The sequence below is a fragment of the Convolutriloba macropyga genome, chromosome 1, assembly GCF_964194025.1.
Source record: "Convolutriloba macropyga chromosome 1, txConMacr16.3, whole genome shotgun sequence".
Lineage (NCBI taxonomy): Eukaryota > Metazoa > Xenacoelomorpha > Acoela > Convolutidae > Convolutriloba > Convolutriloba macropyga.
This window is the reverse complement of record NC_134468.1, coordinates 1,082,009-1,102,086: the sequence shown is the minus strand read 5'-3', so window position 1 is coordinate 1,102,086 and position 20,078 is coordinate 1,082,009. Positions and strand designations below refer to the sequence as shown.

Below are 20,078 nucleotides of genomic sequence, written 5' to 3'. Positions count from 1 at the left end.
ACCTTCGCGTGAGCTAAAGAAACTTGTAGAAAACACTGAAAATCGTTCGTTGAAAAATTTATAAATTTTTATAAATTTTGCAATATAATCTACAAATTTATAAATCTTTATAAATTATCCATTATTTTCAAAAAATTTATAAATATTTATAAATTATCCATTATTTTTCGACTGGGGTGGTAATTATTTCTTAAAACCAACATGGCCTATTCTATGCAGAATGGCAGAATTCATTGAGAAGACTTTCCCTTAATAAAGTATAAGCGTCGGGTGGCAGTTCAATCAAATACCTTTGTGGAATGTTTATTAAAAACTCACTCAAGCAGAACATAAATAATTCCTGTTTAAACTGAAAAACCATCTCAGCAATAATATTTCTAAAATCACGGACAGTTAGTCTTCGTACCTTATTATTAGTTGTCTCAGTTTTTATTTATTTTTCGCTCATACTATCACTTTTAGCATTGAATACTTTTAAGCATTAGTTACATATGATGTATATGCAGGGATAGGTGATATTTTTAAAAATTGATATTACACTATAACATTTCAAATTACTCTCAACATTTAACTGTAAAAAATGTCAGACGAGGTGAAAATAAAGGAATGTGAGAAACTGGGAGACGAAGCAGCAGAACAGGAAGAAACGACAAGAATGAGCGAAACGAGTGCGGAGGCAGACGAGTTCCAGTCCACTCAAAGTGAGCGAGATATTGAGTCTGCATCGCTCGGCTACTGGGCTTTTAACCCCGAGCGGACCGCAGCTTCGCCCGCATTCTCGGGCGCATCATCGTTTGCAAATGACTCCCAACATTCAGAGACGTCGATGAGTGTATTTGATTTGAATATTCTCGTTTGTGGTAAAAGCGGAAATGGGAAAAGTACAATTTCAAATTTCCTGATTGGGTATGAGAGATTTCTGACTGGGTTTCTGGGGACCAATTTGAACGAGCCTCTTCATTGTGAGGTCGGTGAGGCTAAAGTAAGTATACAACAGATAAACAGGAGCTATAACAAACAGCTTTTTGTAAGGAAACAATTGTCTGCAAAAAAATTGGACTTGTTAATATTTGCTTGATGCGCGTGATAAAGCAAAATCGTAAAATAGTTTTAAAATATCTGCTAGGACACAATAAATATGAAATAACCCGGGCCGAGGAATTTGGCCAAAATTATGTAAGAAAGCGGCAACTAGCGTTGACAAGTCGGAAAATTCACCGCAATTTTCTTACATAATTTTGCGTTGAATGCAATGAATTTAAAGACAAAAATTCAACGCATTCAACGCAAAATTATGTAAGAAATGGCGGTGAATTTTCCAACTTGTCAACGCTAGTTGCCGCTGATCTTACATATTTAGCGTTGAATTTAGAGTAGATCTTACATATTTAGCGTTGAATTTAGCGTAGATCTTACATATTTTTGCATTGAATTTAGCGTTGATCTTACAAAAAATCAGAACTCTGGGTATGGGACTCGAACCACTGACTTCCTGTTTACTTGTCGCCTCTTCTACCATTGCGCCACCGTACCTTGGTTTCCTTAAGAGCCGCAATCCTTATAAAGCGTAGTTCTTACAAATTTTGCGTTAAAATTAGCGTAGATCTTACAAATTTTGCGTTGATTTTAGCGTACACCTTACATATTTTGCATTGAATTTAGCGTAGAACTTGCATATATTTCGTTGAATTTAGCCTAGATCTTACAAATTTTTCGTTGAATTTAGCCGAGATCTTACATAATTTCAACGTATTCAACGCATTTATCATGTGAGAAGTTTTGAAAAAAATTTGGATTCCTAAAATGGTCTGAAATGGTTTTTGCACCGTAAGAGAGCAAATGGTTATTTTTTGCTGACTTCATTTTTCTCAATTGTGCAGTATAGGGGTAGAAACAGTAGAAAAATTAATTTTTCGAACAAAAAACTTGAAAAATTTGAAATCTTCAAAAGTTCTGAATTGGATTTTGCACTAAAAAAGAGCACTAAAAAAGATTTTTTCTGACTTCTTGTAGTATAGGGTTCGAAATAGTGAAAAAATTAATTTTTCGAAATAGTGAAAAATAGTATAGGGTTCGAAATAGTGAAAAAATTAATTTTTCGAAAAAAAAAATTGAAAAAATTTTGAAATCGTAAAATGGTCTGAAACGTATTTTGCACTATAAAAGAGCACTAAAGAGTGATTTTTCTCACCTGTGCAGTATAGGGCCGAAACAGTTAAAAAATTAACTTTTTGAAAAGCTTGAAAAATTTGAAATCGTAAATGGTCTCGATTGGATTTTGCACTATAAAAGAGCACTAACAAATGATTTTTCTCTGACTTCAGGTTTCTCACCTTTGCAGCATAGGGGTCGAAACAGTGAAATTGATTTTTCGAAAAAAAACTTGGAAAAGTTTTTAAATCGTAAAATGGTCTCAAATGGATTTTGCACTATAAAAGAGCACTAAAAAGTGGTTTTTTTTCTGACTTCGCTTTTCTCACCTGTGAAGTATCGGGGTCGAAACAGTGAAAAAATTGACTTTTTGAAAAAAAAACTTGAAAAACTTTTAAAATCATAAAGTGGTCTGAAATGAAATCAAAAAATTGAACCTTAAATTCGTAAGATCTAAACCAAAATTCTACGCAAAATATGTAAGATTGGTGTTCAAAGCGTTGAATTTATGTAAGATCTACGCTAAATTCGACGCTAAATATGTAAGATCTACGCTAAAATTCAACGCTAAATATGTAAGATCTACGCCAAAGTTCAACACAAAATATGTAAGATTGGCGTTGAATGCGTTGAATTTATGTAAGATCTACGCTAAATTCGACGCTAAATATGTAAGACCTACGCCAAAATTCAACGCAAAATTTTGTAAGATTGGCGTTGAATTCGTTGAATTTTTGTAAGATCTACGCTAAATTCAACGCTAAATATGTAAGATCTACGCTAAAATTCAGCGCTAAATATGTAAGATCTACGCCAAACTTTAACGCCAAAAACGTAAGATTGGCGTTGAATGCGTTGAATTTATGTAAGATCTAAGCTAAATTCAACGCTAAATATGCAAGATCTACGCTAACATTCAACGCTAAATATGTAAGATCTACGCCAAAATTCAACGCAAAAATATTTAATATTGGCGTTGAATAAGTTGAAATTATGTAAGATCTACGCTAAATTCGACGCTAAATATGTAAGATCTACGCTAAAATTCAACGCTAAATATGTAAGATCTACGCCAAAGTTCAACACAAAATATGTAAGATTGGCGTTGAATGCGTTGAATTTATGTAAGATCTACGCTAAATTCGACGCTAAATATGTAAGACCTACGCCAAAATTCAACGCAAAATTTTGTAAGGTTGGCGTTGAATTCGTTGAATTTTTGTAAGATCTACGCTAAATTCAACGCTAAATATGTAAGATCTACGCAAAAATTCAACGCTAAATATGTAAGATCTACGCCAAATTTTAACACCAAATACGGAAGATTGGCGTTGAATGCGTTGAATTTATGTAAGATCTACGCTAAATTCAACGCTAAATATGTAAGATCTACGCTAAAATTCAACGCTAAAAATGTAAGATCTACGCCAAAATTCAACGCAAAAAATGTAATAAATGCGTTGAATAAGTTGAATTTATGTAAGATCTACACTAAAATTCAACGCTAAATATGTAAGATCTACGCCAAATTTCAACGCAAAATATGTACGATTGGCGTTGAATGCGTTGAATTTATGTAAGATCTACGCTAAATTCAACGCTAAATATGTAAGATCTACGCTAAAATTCAACGCTAAATATGTAAGATCTACGCCAAAATTCAACGCAAAGTTATGTAAGATTGGCGTTGAATGCGTTGAATTTATGTAAGATCTAAGCTCAAGCGTAGATCTTACATAAATTCAACGCATTCAACGCCATTCTTACATAATTTTGCGTTTTTTAGCGTTGACACCTAGGCCCGGGAATGATAACGCAAGAAATTGGATCGCCAAACTAGGGATACGCAAATTGGTCGCAATTTAGTTTTTCAACTCGCTTTTGCTACTTCAGTGACTTTCTCTTTTACTAACTTGCTTATTATAAGCTTGTTTTGTTATAGCCAGACAATCAATTTAGAAATTATGTTGAATACAGATCTAATCCTTATTCTTTCAAAAAAATTTGCGGAAAAGTTTCTGTCGGAGTAGTTATTTCAAAGCCTTTAACTAACACAGCGCAAAGTGTTGCGCTGGGTTATTAGGTCTGAGGATTACAACGAAACAATTTCAAAACTAAATTTGTATCCAATTTGCTATCAAATCGCGCGAGCTGACCTTATTCTACTATGGAAAACTTGGCATGGAACAATGGAGAGTGACATCAAGCTACATGTCAATAGAACGACACTCAGTTCCCGAGGATTGGTCAAAACCTTTTTTGAACAGCCGTCAAGCAAGAAGTTCAAAACTGACAACTGTTTAAGTCGAACTATCCACGCCGCCAATTACTTAATTTCTATCAACGTCATTGACTTTAGGTCATCTTTCAATTTTTTTTGTAAGAATTTAGATAATTTTCTTATAGCCAAAACACGTTTTTTTAACTACTATCGGCCAAGTACATATTTTCTTAAATGTCGCTGTGTGGACTGCAGATCCTTATTTGCTACGTTGCTTTGTTAATTTGTACTGTCATGTCTTTCTTTTACTATTTATTTCTCTTGTTGGAATTTAAGTTTTTTACTTCTACTACTAATACTAATACTACTACTGTTTGAACACTTAAATTCCATAAAGAAATAAAGGAACAATGACAATAAGTACAAACAAGTTAATAAAATGCATATAAGTTTGAGCTTATCTGGGTTTATTTAATCCAGGAAAAGCTGTTCGACAAAACTGTTGAAGCGGGATTTAGACTCTCTTTTCGCTTTCTGTCGTAAGGTGATGTAGCTCATGTTGTTCCTTGAGCAATCTTCTTCAAGTTGATCCATTCACGTCTTGCGTTGACCCCCTGGAGCTCGTTTAGCATATCGATAATTTTCTGTCGGCTCCCAGGTGAAGGCTCGGAGCGCTAGACGATCGTCATTCATCCTCAGGATATGGCCAAACCATTTCAACCGTTTAATCATGATCATTGCAGAAAGTGTCGACATACGTGATCTAGCCAGTACTTCTTCATTTGTCACCCTCTCCAGATATGAAAAACATAGTATCCTTCGCAGACAACTGGTGTGAAAGCTCTCAAGTTTCCGTTGCGTTGATTTATTCTTGGTCCACGTTTCAGAGCTATATAAGACCACTGATAACACGAGAGCTCTGTATAACTTGCATTTGAGGGGAATACTAAGTTGTTTGCTCTTCCAAAGCTTCTGAAAACTCGCAAATCGCTGTCTCCCTTCCGCCAGCTTGACACTGATTTCCTTTAGGTCACCATGTTGCAAGCTCACGAAAGAACCGAGATACTTGAAAGCTTCTACATTTTCGAACTCCACTCCATCTTGATCGTGGACATTACAGGGGAAAATGCGAGATCTTCCAGCCTTTTCTTTGCCGCAGTATCGTGACTCGTGAATTCGTCGGCCTTTCACAGTTGCGAATTTCCTAGTGCACTTCTGACAAGTGAGGCTTTTCTCTAGCCCAACAAACTTTGACGCGCTGTCTTCGACCCTCTTCGAATTCTTAGACCTGCAGAATCTGGCTTTATGCACTTTGCAGACCCTTGCAGTGTCGAAGCGACGTTTACAACCTGAACATACACAACTATCGTCATCAGAGACCACAGATGATCTGTTATTCGCCGTAGACACTAGATCAGCAACCACTGACCTCTCGTAGTAGTGTAGTAGGTAGGTAGTAGTAGGTCAACCACTGACCTCTCGTAATACTACTACTACTACTACTACTACTACTACTACTACTACTACTACTACTACTACGACTACTACTACTACTACTACTACTACTACTACTACTACTACTACTACTACTACTACTACTACTACTACTACTACTACTACTACTACTACTACTACTACTACTACTACTACTACTACTGTTTCAATACTTTAATTCCAAATATGAAATAAAGGCACGGTTGGCAACAAATACAAACAAAACAAGAAGAGTTATTTGTTTGGTTATTCTGTGAAGTGCTGTACGACGAAATTGTTGAAGGCATTCTTTGACCCGGTTACTGCTTTCTCCTGCAATCTGGTGAACGATACTTTGTTTCGTACACAGTCTCCTTCGATTTGACTCATCCACGTTTTCCGTTGCCCCCCAGGAGCGCGTCTAGCATGGACGTATTGATCGGGCGGGTCCCAATCGAAGGCACTGCGGGCTAATCTTCCTGGTTCCATTCTCTGGATGTGTCCGTACCATTTTACCCGTTTGAGCATGATCATCGTGGATAGTTGGGGCATTCGTGATCTTGACATAATTTCTTCGTTCGTTGCTTTCTCCGGATACGACACACGTAGAATTCTCCGAAGACAACCACAGTGGAAACTCTCAAGTTTTCTCTCCATTAATTTCGAAAGAGTCCAAGTCTCTGAGCTGTACAGCACGGCTGATAAAACGAGTGCTTTGTACAAATTGCACTTGAGGTGCACGCTGATCTGCTTGCTCTTCCAGAGATTTTGGAAGTTAGCAAACCGTTGTCTACCTTCTGCAAGTTTGCAATTGACTTCCTGCAGGTCTCCATGCTTGAGGCTGACATATGATCCGAGATACTTGAACACTTCTATGTTTTCAAACTCGTTTCCGAGAACATCTTACTCATTGCTTTGGTGTTTGAAGGCTGAGATACGACTAGTTGCGCCACAAACTAGAAGACCACTGCCTCGTTAGCTCGACCATGTGAGCGGAGAGCCGCAGCACATGACCTACCCGCAGGGGACACCACGTGGAGGTGAGGTTGGATTTTGTCCCCCACTACTACTACTACTACTACTTCTACTACTACTACTACTACTACTACTACTACTACTACTACTACTACTACTACTACTACTACTACTACTACTACTACTACTACTACTACTACTACTACTACTGTTTCAACACTTTAATTCCAAATATGAAATAAAGGCACGGTTGGCAACAAATACAAACAAAACAAGAAGAGTTATTTGTTTGGTTATTCTGTGAAGTGCTGTACGACGAAATTGTTGAAGGCATTCTTTGACCCGGTTGCTGCTTTCTCCTGCAATCTGGTGAACGATACTTTGTTTCGTACACAGTCTCCTTCGATTTGACTCATCCACGTTTTCCGTTGCCCCCCAGGAGCGCGTCTAGCATGGACGTATTGATCGGGCGGGTCCCAATCGAAGGCACTGCGGGCTAATCTTCCTGGTTCCATTCTCTGGATGTGTCCGTACCATTTTATCCGTTTGAGCATGATCATCGTGGATAGTTGGGGCATTCGTGATCTTGACATAATTTCTTCGTTCGTTGCTTTCTCCGGATACGACACACGTAGAATTCACCATCTTGTACTTTGCAGGAAAACACGCGTGTGGCAACTGCTTTAGGTTTGCCACAGTATCTCGATTGGTGAACTTTTCGGCCATTGACTGTTTTGAACTTTCTTTCACACTTGTCACAGGTAAGGCTCGCCTCTAGTTGCTCGAACTTTGACTTGTCGACGACATTCTTTGACAAACCGGCTTTGCAGAATCTTGTTTGGTGCACTTTGCGTCCGGTAACTGTACTGAATTGCCGCTGACAATTCTGACATCTTAAAGACTCTTGGTCAGCCACCACTGACCGACTCTCATTTTCTAGCGACTCTGAATCTGCTACCGCAGATTGTTGTTGTGAAGCTACCAACGCTGGCTTAGCCACCGCTAAGCTTTTCAATCTTAGCTTCCGGCCATCTTGTGTTTCGAACCAGCCCGCTTTCTTTTTCGTTCCCAGCAGCACCTCCGTGCTGATGGTTAGTCGTGACTGGCTAGATGTCTCTGCCAGGAGTCCTAGTTTGCCTTTATGTGTTCCAGTGAGTATCTCCACGTTCTGTTGGATACTAGGCACTGCAACAACATTTGGGCTGTCGCATTTTACGCCCATATTCTTAGTTTTGGCCACATTAATCTTCAGACCAGCGGCTTCCGCAAGGGCCTCGATTCGATGTAGGTTTTCTTGCACCTCACTGTCTGAGAGCCCCACGAGAGCAACATCATCAGCAAAATCTAAGTCAGCCACCAATCTCCCAATGTCTAATCCTCCATGCACCGAGTTAGCCAAAATGTAGTTGATAACAAGGCCGAATAGGATTGGGGACCACACATCACCCTGCCTAACGCCCGTTCTGACATCAAATAAGCGTCCTTTCTCACCTTCGGCTTTGACTCGACATTTGAATCCATCATAGCTGTTTCTTATGATGTTTATCACTTTTTGCGGAATACCATAGTGTTTCATTATCTGGTACATCTGCTCACGATCGACAGAATCGAATGCCGCTCGAAAGTCTATGAAACAAAAGCTAATATCCAATTGAAACGCCATTGATTTCTCTATTATTTGACGCAGGGCAAAGAGTTGATCGGCGCATCCTCTGCTTTTTCTGAAGCCGCACTGCTCTTCCCTTAAGACGCGATCCACTGAATCTTTGCATCGATTGAGAATAACGGAAGCGAACACTTTGCCTGGTACTGACAATAGAGAGATCCCTCGGTGGTTCGAACACTCTGACCTCTTTCCTTTACTCTTGTATAATGGGACAATTTCTGCTACCTTCCAGTCATCGGGCAGAACTTCCGTCGACCAACACTTATCTATGATGTCCCAGAGCCACTCGACAATACCCTTGTGTGCTTTCAACATCTCACAGGAAATTTTATCGGGTCCACTTGCCTTGCCATTCTTCAACCTGCGGACAGCTTCAAGCACTTCTTCAAATCGAATTGGGCTCAGGTCAATCGACAAGCTTTCAGCTGCTTCTTCGGGATCTAATCTCGTACTGCAACTGGATGTTGAGGGATTCAGGAGTTGACTAAAATGTTCCGTCCAGCGTTCAAGTCGTTCCTCTTTCGTCCGTAAGTTGACGCCAGTGCTTGAAACTAATTTGGTCAACTGGGGACTCCAGTTTCGGCAAATCTGCTGTGATGCCCCAAAAACCTCCTTCAAGTTGCCTCTGTCCGCAAAGCTCTGCACTTCTTGGCCTTTGCGTTCAAGCCATGCCCGTTTGTCTGACGTAGAGCTTTTCTGACTTCCTTACAGCAGTTTGTGAACTCTAACAACGCCATCGCGCTGCTGTGTTTCTTCAACTGTAGATCAGCTCGTTTCCGGATAAGTTCCAGAGAATCTGGAGAAATCCAAGGTTTGTTCACTCGCTTGTCCGGAAGGAGGCATTTCACTGCTGCTTGGTTCAGGGCTTTTCGAAAATTGTCCCAAGACTGCTCTGTATTCTCGAAATCGCCGCTCTTATCAAGATGTAACTTGACCTCCTGCGTGAATAAGTCACGCGTTGTTTCATCTTGCAGCTTTGCAGAACTGATTCTGGGCGTGAAACATGGCTTTTTAGACAAAAGTTTCATAGATACTTCCGCAATGACCAGTTCATGATCGGTAATTGTGGTTTTCCCTCTTCTGGTCCTCACATTCGTCAGACATCCTCTGTATCTCTCTGCAAACAGAATGTGATCCAGCATCTTTTTTCGACAACTCGGATCGGGAGGGTTGTAGGTGTACCGATGCACTTGTCGATGCTGGAACCATGTACCACCTACGAGCAATTTGTGTGAAGTGCAAAATGATAACAACTTTTCCGAGTTTTCATTTTCTTCACCCATTCCAAACGGGCCTCTGCAGCTCATGGTGTCATTCAACTGGTGTCCAGGCTCTGCATTGAGGTCACCGATGACACAAATACGCTCCCTATGTTTGAAGCTGGAAACTAGGTCTGAAAGTTGACTCCAAAACAAATCCTTCTCTTGGAGACTAGCTTCATTCGTAGGTGCGTAGCAGACAACAACAGCTAGATTGGCTCTCCTCCGAGCCGCGAACTTGACGTAGCAAATACGTTCACTTAGAGCCACTTGTTCTACGATGCTGTTTAACAATGACTACTACTACTACTACTACTACTACTACTACTACTACTACTACTACTACAACTACTACTACTACTACTACTACTACTACTACTACTACTACTACTACTACTACTACTACTACTACTACTACTACTACTACTACTACTACTAATTCTACTACTACTACTACTACTACTACTACAACTACTACTACTACTACTACTACTACTACTACTACTACTACTACTACTACTACTACTACTACTACTACTACTACTACTACTACTACTACTACTAATTCTACTACTACTACTACTACTACTACTACTACTACTGCTGCTGCTGCTGCTGCTGCTGCTGCTACTACTACTACTACTACTACTACTACTACTACTACTACTACTACTACTACTACTACTACTACTACTACTACTACTACTACTACTACTACTACTGCTACTACTACTACTACTTAAAAGAAAAAAGTAGCATATTTCTACATAAAGTACCTTTACATTGTGAAGGCCCTGCTATGCGGTCTCCGGAGAAAAAGTCATACATTTGTTCCTCTGATCAATTTTTTGTCGGCTTGGGCCAGCCCACAACATGTTAAGTTGAGAAACCTAGCTATTCCCAGGCGACGGCAAACACCGTCTCAAGATTTTATTTTTTCAGATGCTCTTCATAATCAAAAATGGCAAAAAGTATTCAACTGTTCCTTAGCGATTTATAGGAAAAAGGAAAATGAGCAAAAATTTTTTGCACCATTTTTGAAAGGTCTCATTATTATGTGGCCAATGCACCGTTTTTTGAGTAAGTTTTCTCTACATTGTCCCCTTTTTCTATGACGGATGTATTAAAATTATATCTTAATGCGTGTGTGAAAACCATTTGCAGCAAGCAAATTTAGTTCAAACTTGCTTCAAAACACAATATAGCAGCAACTTGATTCCACGAATAGTGTTTTTGAGGCCAGCGTGAAAAATTTTTGACAATACGTTGTGACAATTTCCCACGCCATAAACCACTGGTTTCCAGGCGTCACCAATTTTTACCGCTAGAGTGCCTAATAACTAAGATATCTTCAAATTTACCGAAATGAAAGAAAAACCATTTACTGATTAATTTCAGAAAAATCCCTCTCTTCGATAATTGTGGATTAACAAGAAAGCGGCCACTTTTGTAATTGCCCATAGCACTGTTCAGAAGAACAATTAAGTCTTTGAATTTGGTCGCAAATAATTGCTAATGAAATGTGAATGTGTGTTAAGGTTGTTTGGTGGAATTTGTGAAACTGGGTTAAGGTAATCCGTGAAAACTCGTTTCCAAATTTAAGCCCTTTTATAAGATGTTCGTTATCTATTTCCACGTTTTCAGTAATTAAATTCCATCGTAAAAATCTTTTTGGACGTCAAAGATCCTGGGTTTAAGGTCGGTCACCAATCCGGCTTATTCTTGAAACCAAAAACTAGTAAACCAGTCGACCCATTTTAGAGCTACAGTTATTCAAGTGGCAAATCGGTTTTGGCGTTTTTTCTTAAAATTAATAATTGATGCCAGGCGTTTAAAAAATTAGGTCTATGTAATGATAAAATTACTTACATGCTAAATTTTCTCACTTACGTGCTCTTAGGTGGTCTATTCAGGCGCAACTACTGTGAAAATGGACCAGTACTGGAATCGAACCAGCATCTCTTACTGGAAAGCCTAGTGTGCTACCACCCATTTACACCAACTGGTGTTAAGCTGTCAAACTTGGGTATCTCTTATAACCCGTTCTCACGTTCTTTCTTGTTCCTCAAGGCTTCATTTCTCGAGCCAAGTATACGTTCAACAAGTATAGCTTCTTGTCAAGCTATGACAAGCTTGTCTTATGCACATTTTACATTTGGCTGTTCTCTGTCAACCTTCTGACACATGCCACTTTCATCTTTTTTAAAAATTTGATCATCATTTTCTTTTTAAAAATAACTTGTAAAAGATAAGAGAATGAAGTATACAAATAATCGGGGATCATAAAATGGCTCGTCACTGATCAGAAAATGGGCAAACTATAAATGGGAAGCTCGTGGGTGTGATAAAAAAAAGCTCCCCAAAATTGTCTGATCATAAAATCGCATCTCAAACTGTGTGTACACAGAGAGATAGCTTTGCTGCTAGCAAAATTTTGAAATTGTTTAGCGCCTTTCTCCGTTCTAATGATTCTACAAAATTTATCCTCAAAACTCGGTACCAATTACCAAGCCAACCATAATTAACTCCATTAATCTCAAAACAAGCAATTATCCAATTCGTTCCCGGATGCAGCTACTAATGATGTGTATCACGTTCTTAAGGTGAAGTTTCGAAGTGCAGGAACTGGAACCCTGCGGGTCATCGACACTCCCGGACTGTTCGACTTCGAGGCAGACCCACAAGAGTGTCTGAGTGCAATGAGTCAAGTTGTCTACAGTGTGCCGGGTGGAGTCCACGCCTTTGTCTTCGTTCTGCCCTTCAACCAGACCCTGACTGATGATGACGTCCAGATTCTACTCGAGATGAGTCTGTTCTTCAGCAAATCCATTCTTAATTACTGTTTCTTCCTTTTGAACAGCTACAGGTCCGATTTCACTCCACCGGATGACCTGACCGACTCTCTTCCTGAGGTGAGAAAGTTCTCTCAAGTTGAGCATTTGGAAAGTTTACGGGAGGTCTCACAGAGGTCTCCTTTAAAAATTCGCAAATATTATCTTTCGAATTTTCTTTTAATTAATTTGATCAATTATCACCAGATTTTTTTGCTGTACTTAAATTATGCATGTGGCTATTGCAAGAATCATTTTTTGGCGTTCGTGCAAAAAATACCATAAATCAGGCTAATTTTCTATATTCAACTAGTTCAAAAAATTTTAATAGCCGTCTGGCAATAAAGCTCACTGCGACAGTATAACTGGTCTGGGCGCAATCATTATTAAAATCGCCGGAACTGTCCGGAGTTTTGTCCGGATCTCGAGGAAAAAAATTATAATGAAATATGATAAGTTGTGTATTGATGTGAGAGAGAGAAGTATTAATAAATGTTTCAATTGGCGGCAAGATTTGTTACGAATCAGTCGGTTTATATAGCATTATGTTCCCGCAATCATAGCTTAATGGTTGTGACATTCCCAACTCGAACTGTGACTTTTAAATCAAAAATCGGAAAGTATCGGAAGTCATTCTTGACTTCCTTCACCCCTCCTTTCGGGTTGGGCGTCACCTAAGAGAGCCGCGCAAAACCTAGCGTGTTTTGTTTTACCTAACCCCTTGGTGAGGACATCTGCGATCATGAGGTCAGTTTGCAAGTATTTCAATTCCAGCTCTCCCCTTTCTACAAGCTCCCTTATGAAATGAAGTTTAAGTGCAAAGTGTTTTGTTTTTCCATAGTGAGTGGACTGCTTGCTGAGCGCTATGCATGCCTGGTTGTCAACGAAAATCTCAATAGGTTTTTGCACCTCAACGCTTAAGTCCTGAAGCAGATCTCTCAAGTGAATGGCTTCCTTTGTTGCCTCTACTAAGGAATTCATTTGGGCTTCTGCCGTTGATGTAGCAACACATCTTTGAACCTTTGTTGACCAGCTGACAACGGCTGAGCTACTACTAAGTTTGAAACAATATCCTGAAGTGCTTTTCCTATGGTCTAAATTTCCCGCCCAATCGGCATCGGAGTAACACTCTAAGGTTAACTTGTCTCCCCTACTAAAAACTAAACTCTTTGACTTAGAACCTTTGAGGTATCTCAAAACTCTTTTTCCGGCTTTCCAGTGATTTTCAACTGGATTCTCAACAAAAGAACTTAAGAAATTTGCTGCAAAAGCAATGTCTGGTCTACTTGAGCAAGCTAAATAATTCAAGCAACCCACTAAATTTCTAAAATCAAAATTTTTCATGCGCTCTTGCTCTTCACTCCCCTCCTGAGGGCAGTCTTCTTTTGTTAGTTTTATTTCTGCAAGTGGTGTCTCTACTGATTTGAAATTTTCTAGTCCAAATCTCTCTAACAGCTTTTCAATATACTGTTCTTGGTTGATTTCAATTGAATTTTCCTTTTTCACAATTTTCATTCCAAGAAACCAACAAAGATCTCTACAATCACTTATTTTGAAATCCTTAGACAGCTCACTCTCAAACCAAGCCGAGAAGTTTTCCTGAAATTCACAGCTTATTATATCATCTACCCACAAACAAACTGCGCCTTGAAGTTGTGTTTCACTTTTCTTTATGAACAAACAGTTATCATGAACCGAAGATTCAAAACCTTTAGCTACCAAAAAGTTCCTAAATGTCTGATACCAATTCCTTCCTGACTGCTTAAGACCGTAAAGACTTTTCTTCATTAAACAAATAAGAGGTTTTCCTTTGTTGTCTAATTGCTCAAAACCTTCTGGTTGTTTCATGTAAATTTCTTCAGCTATAGGTGCATTAAGGTATGCCGTTTTTATATCCATTTGTCTTATTTTCGCCCCTTTTTGAACAGACAAGCTCACAATTAAACGAATTGTTGACAACCTAGTCGTTGGTGAGTACGTCTCATGAAAATCCTTCCCTAAGACTTGACTGTAACCTTTGGCCACGAACCTTGCTTTGAATCTACTTATCTCCCCCGTCGGACCATATTTAACTCCAAAATGCCATCTACTACCCACTACTTTTGCTCCATTATCCTCAACCAGATCCCAAACTTTATTTTCACTCAGTGAGTTATATTCGTCCTGCATTGCCTTCCTCCAGTTTTCATTCTTGAGCGCCTCTTTTGCGTTTTTAGGTAACAAATTTTGATCAACAATTTCACTTAAAAAAACTATTTCACTCATCTCTTTGTTTACCTCATGTTCTAGATTTGCCTGTTCATTCACTCCGAAGTAATAGTTGTTCTCGTCGAACCTTGCATTCCTTGTTTTTTGAACCTTAAGCTCACCGCGATCGTTTTCTATTCCTATCAAAAAAGATCTACTATCGAGTGCATGACCTAAGAAAATTCCTTTTTTTGCTTTTCTGTCTATTTTATTTCTGAACTGTTTCTCTATGAAAGGGTAAGCTACACAACCGAATATTTTCATGAAACTAAGATTTGGTTTCTCACCATACATGGCTTCATGAGGAGTTTTCTTTATTGCCGAATGATAGCAAAAATTTTTCAAATAGAACGCCATGTTGAGCGAATAAGTCCAATACTTTTTCTCTAAAGAAGCCTGATCTCCTAAACATCTAGCAGTTCCTACAGTGACGTCCCAAAGTTTCTCAATTTTACCATTCTCTTGTGGCGTGTACGCCGCAGAATTCTCAAGCCTGATTCCTTTTAGCCGGGCAAACTTTTTAAAGTCGCTAGATATGTACTCTTTTGCACCGTCTGATACTAAAGTTAAAGGTTGGCCTACATCTGCACAAAATTGTTGAAATTTCTCTAGAGTCTCTTCCCTTGACTTCATAAAGTAAACCCTACAATATCTACTGAAGCTATCAACAAATCCTATCGCGTACTTGTGGCCATCTACAGCCTCGGGGGTAATAGGCCCTAAGATGTCTGTGTGCACAATGTCCAACACTGCTTGTGCTCTTGTTGTGCAATCTTTTGCTATTGGTTGTTTCTTAGCCTTATTCAACTCACAAATCTCACATACATCTACCGAACTGTCGCTGATACGCATTCCTTCAACGTGTTCAACTAGTTTGCTAATGTCCGTAAAATTGTTATGACCCAATCTTTTGTGCCACATTTTTAAGCTACTGGACAGTAGGCAATTTTCTTTGCAAGTTTTATCAATCTCTCTAAAGTCCCAAATGAACAAATTTTTCTCCTGCCTAAATGGGTACTCTAGACCGCTTTTGTCAATTATGCTTAGTTCTGGTCCTATCAAAACTTCAGCTCCTGCTTCTCTAAGTTTACTAATTGACACTAGACTGTGTGAGTTTTCAGGTATAAACAAGGCGTTCTCTAAGATAATTTTTCTATTAACCTGATTACTATCCTTAACTAAAAATGCAACTGTACCTCGGCCACAAATTTCAGACTCCGTTTTGTTTGCGTTCAGTACTTTGCCCGAGAAACTGTCATCGAAATCGATAAACATTTCCCTGTTGTTCATCATGTGACTTGTTGCCCCCGAATCTAGCACTAGTCCTACTCCCTCATCATCAACTGGGCATAAAAAGAAACTGAAGTATTCTTCATCTTTTGCTAAATTCTGTTTCTCATTTCTAACGCTTCGCCTGGCATGACTCTCAAACTTTTTATTCCTACACTCTTTAGCTTTGTGTCCAAACTTATTGCAATTGTAGCATTGAATTACTTTGCTGGTATTGGGCTGTGGGTTATGAGGCTGATTATTTGAGCGACAGAATTTTGCAATATGTCCAAACTTGTTACAGTTATGGCACCTCTTCTGCTTTGTTAGAAAGACACTTTCACTTGCGTTTTTCCTATCACTCTCTATTCTTCGCTCAGCGTCGAAGTTGATCAGATCTCGCTTCAACTCATCAAGTGACTTATCCTCACTACCGTACTTAACAAGTGTGACAAAATTATCAAATTCGTTCGGCAGACCTTTCAGTAGAATTGATGTAAACATTTTTTCACTCAAACCCTCGTTGACTTGGTTAAGGTTATATTGTAGTTCCTCTGCTCTTGTTATGTATTCGATTAGACTTTCGTCTTCTCTTTTAACAAGGCTAGTGAGTTCGCTTACTAACTTTTGTAATCTAGGTCTCTCAAAGCTACGGAATCTTTTAGTTAACACATCCCATGCTTGAGCCCCATCTCCTTTATATGGCCTAAGATAAAGAACTGACTGCTTGTCTAGCGCCGAGACAAGCTCATACCATATTTGCATTTGTTTTTCTTTGAAAATTTCTCTCCCTTTATCTATAGCTGCGTCTTTTTCGGCTCGTGAAGCGTTAGGGCGTGTAGATGGGACATAATCTTCAAATGTACTACTACCATCAAGTACCTTGTACAACTTAAGGACAAAAATGCGAGCTTCAAATTGCTCCGAAAAGTACAAAAAGTCTTCTTCTTTCCCGCTGAATCGTACACGTTCGTTCTTATCACTCATCTCTTGTCTAACCAGTCTATCAATGCAAAGCAAGAATTATTCTCTAATCAGTTTATCAATTCAAAACTTTTTCACTCGTTACTTTCATACAAAAACCAACTCTTTGGAGAATTAGGATTAAAAGGTCGGCAAACAAAAGGTCCTACACGCACACACTACCCTCTTGTCTATGTCATTACTGGTCACTGAGAAACGGCCAGGCCACGTCCTTACAAGGTTCGACTGTAAAAGGATCCTCTAGGTCGGGTGTTATCCTTAGCGGAACCCAGGTTGCAATAACTTCACAGACTCAAGGGCAGTCTCTACATGTATCGCCCCTTATTAGCATGATTATTTTTCCAAAGTTATTATCATTTATCAATCAAGTTCAACCATATTTGTAGAGTGTTTAAGTTTTGCGCTGCTCTACAGGTTTATTACAATGTTTTAAAATCAAAATCTGAACGATGTTCAGCAAATCAGCGCTTTTTCAAAAATTGGACGGTGTTCGATTAGGTTGCGCTTTTTCAAAAAAATGTCCGAACGGTATCCGGAAATGCACGCGCGTCACAACCAATAAGCTACCTTTTAGGAAAGTAACTTTTTACAAATTTAGAACAATTAATGTTTTCAATCTTGGTTTGGCACTTTGCCGGCACTCAAACAGACTCATTCGAAACTAGGGTCTGGAACTTCACCCTGTTGATCCTTGCTAGCTACTCTTTTCGGACTCTTTGCTCTCTCTCTCTTTTTGCTCTCTCTTTTTGGCTTTGTTTTTTGCTCTCTTTTTGGGCTCTCCTTTGCTCTCTCGTTTTGGCTTTTCGTCTCTTTGGCCCTTTCTGGTATCTTTGGCAGTGTCTTGTCCCTTTGCTGTTTTGTCTGTTTTTGTTTGGCCGCCTTGCAGAAAAATTTTTGTGTGCAGCTGTGCGTTTGGCTGGGCCCATAACCTGATAAGTTGTGTATTGATGTGAGAGAGAGAAGTATTAATCAATGTTTCAATTGGCGGCAAGATTTGTTACGAATCAGTCGGTTTATATAGCATTATGTTCCCGCAATCATAGCTTAATGGTTGTGACATTCCCAACTCGAACTGTGACTTTTAAATCAAAAATCGGAAAGTATCGGAAGTCATTCTTGACTTCCTTCAAAATAAAAAACGTAAGAGATGTATTTCTGCGTTTAGGTATTCAAAAAAGCAGTGGCCAAGTCCAGTCGGGTCGTGTGGCTTGTGAACCCAATGGAGACCTCGGATGAAGTCAAGCAGGACCTCAGACGCAAGATCCTCAGTGACGTCATTGAGAACTTGAACCGGGTTGGTAAGTCGTATGATTCGGCTATGTTGACATGCTACCATGCAAGACGACAAGAGGAAAGCAGTGCTCTGAAATACCAGCGCGATTTGAACCAACTCAAAATATTCGAAGACAACGAGCTAGCCCGACTGAGGAAAGAAAATGACATGCGGGCTGAATTGATGACGAGAATCGAATTCGAGTCTTTCAATGACACTGGAATTGGACGCAAAGTGTTTATTGAGGTGGAAAAAGAGTGCAAGAGACGACAGTTTACTAATTCTACCTGTCCAGTGCAGTAATTACAACTTGTACTTTAACACTTCCCCTGATGTACTCACTACTCATTGAAATGAAACTTTATAAATATTGTTAAGATTGATAAGACATGCAAGATAATGACAAAACTTGAGGTTCCGAAGTTCTTTAGCAAGATCTTGTTAGAATAAGATTTCATGATAGATCATGGTATGTCTTTTGATAGGATCTTGGTACCATATATAAGTTCTTGGTGCGCATACAAAGATCTTGACTAGTTTGTTTGTATGATGAAGTTTTCTCACCTCTGTATCATAACCAGATCAAATTCAGAGAGTTCATGTTTTGTTTCATTGAGTACAAAACTCTACCCCCAGAGCCCGCTATTTGAAATGAGAGCCGCATATATTTTGTATTTAAATATTGCTTGGTTTTTATAGTTCCTCTAGATCTTAGCTAAGAACTCCGAAATTCAAAACCAAACAATCAACCATTGCAGCGAACGTTTGTAAAACCCATGGCTGAATAAATTATCTTTCTATGAGCAAAAAACTGAGCTGATATGTTAACAGTTAAATTTATGAAAAAAATTGTACTCGTAAAAAAGATGTAGTTTCCGCATCGCAGTTTTTTTCTCCATTTTGTATTGTAAGTTAGTGGTTAAACTTATTTTGTCAAAAATCAATATAAATGAATAAAGTTTATTCGCGTTTTGTCTCGACATAGTAAAATTTGCGTTGTATTTCATTTTTAAATTACCCAAAGAATTCAGAGTAATTAGAGTACAAGTACTAGAGTAGACTATTCTGCAATATCATCATGTTCTCTATAATATCCCCCATTTTCTCTGGAGTTTTATTTTCGATAGTATCCCTCCTTTGGAACCAATGGATTTTCATCGTCAGATTAATTTTGTTTCATAAAATTCTATCATTTTATATCAGATTGGCGCTTACAGTAAGAGACGCCAATAAGATGATCATAGAAGCTTCTAAGGATATACTTTAATTATGGAAAACAGGAATCCTACTTTAAATTTCCTAGTTGAGAAGACCGAACGAAAATTGGTTTCTCTAAATCTCACTTGAGTTTAAAAACGACGATTCCGAATCTCTCTAACGTTTAAAAACGAAGATACCGGAGATTTCTCATGTTATAAACTGAACAAAAACCACGAAACCGACCAAAAATTATAGAAATTTTTGTCGTTTTTGGCTAGAAAAAAAAGACGATACCAACGATTTCTTATGTTTAAAACCAAAAACTTCTCATTTAGTGTATGATTGCAACCTATAATTTTCATGGATTGTACTAACTTCATTTGATATTATTATCAGTTCCGATGGTTGAAAAGTATTTTGTTATGATTTAAAAATGAATTACTCCGGATCGTGAAACATCGTATGATAAACTCCCAAAAAATTTTGAGACAAAAGATCTTTTAGTTTTTAGATAATGCGAGCCTCCAGA

General features: G+C 38.6%; 1 protein-coding gene across 1 annotated transcript; it reads left to right on the top strand.

Moving 5' to 3' along the window:
• Positions 1-357: 357 nt before the first annotated feature.
• Positions 358-18,764, top strand: LOC142344607 (uncharacterized). The gene is made up of 3 exons (XM_075396409.1): positions 358-982; positions 12,349-12,657; positions 18,242-18,764. Exons 1-3 carry the CDS (start codon positions 581-583, stop codon positions 18,650-18,652), a joined length of 1,122 nt encoding a protein of 373 aa, XP_075252524.1. The 5' UTR covers positions 358-580; the 3' UTR covers positions 18,653-18,764.
• Positions 18,765-20,078: the final 1,314 nt, after the last annotated feature.

What these genes read in the sequence shown, in the direction of transcription:
- LOC142344607 (XM_075396409.1), top strand. Translation starts at nt 581, where the DNA reads ATGTCAGACGAGGTGAAAATAAAGGAATGTGAGAAACTGGGAGACGAA. An exon ending in GTGAGGTCGGTGAGGCTAAA is followed by an intron (nt 983 to 12,348) that starts GTAAGTATACAA and finishes CACGTTCTTAAG; the next exon opens with GTGAAGTTTCGAAGTGCAGG. An exon ending in TGACCGACTCTCTTCCTGAG is followed by an intron (nt 12,658 to 18,241) that starts GTGAGAAAGTTC and finishes TTCTGCGTTTAG; the next exon opens with GTATTCAAAAAAGCAGTGGC.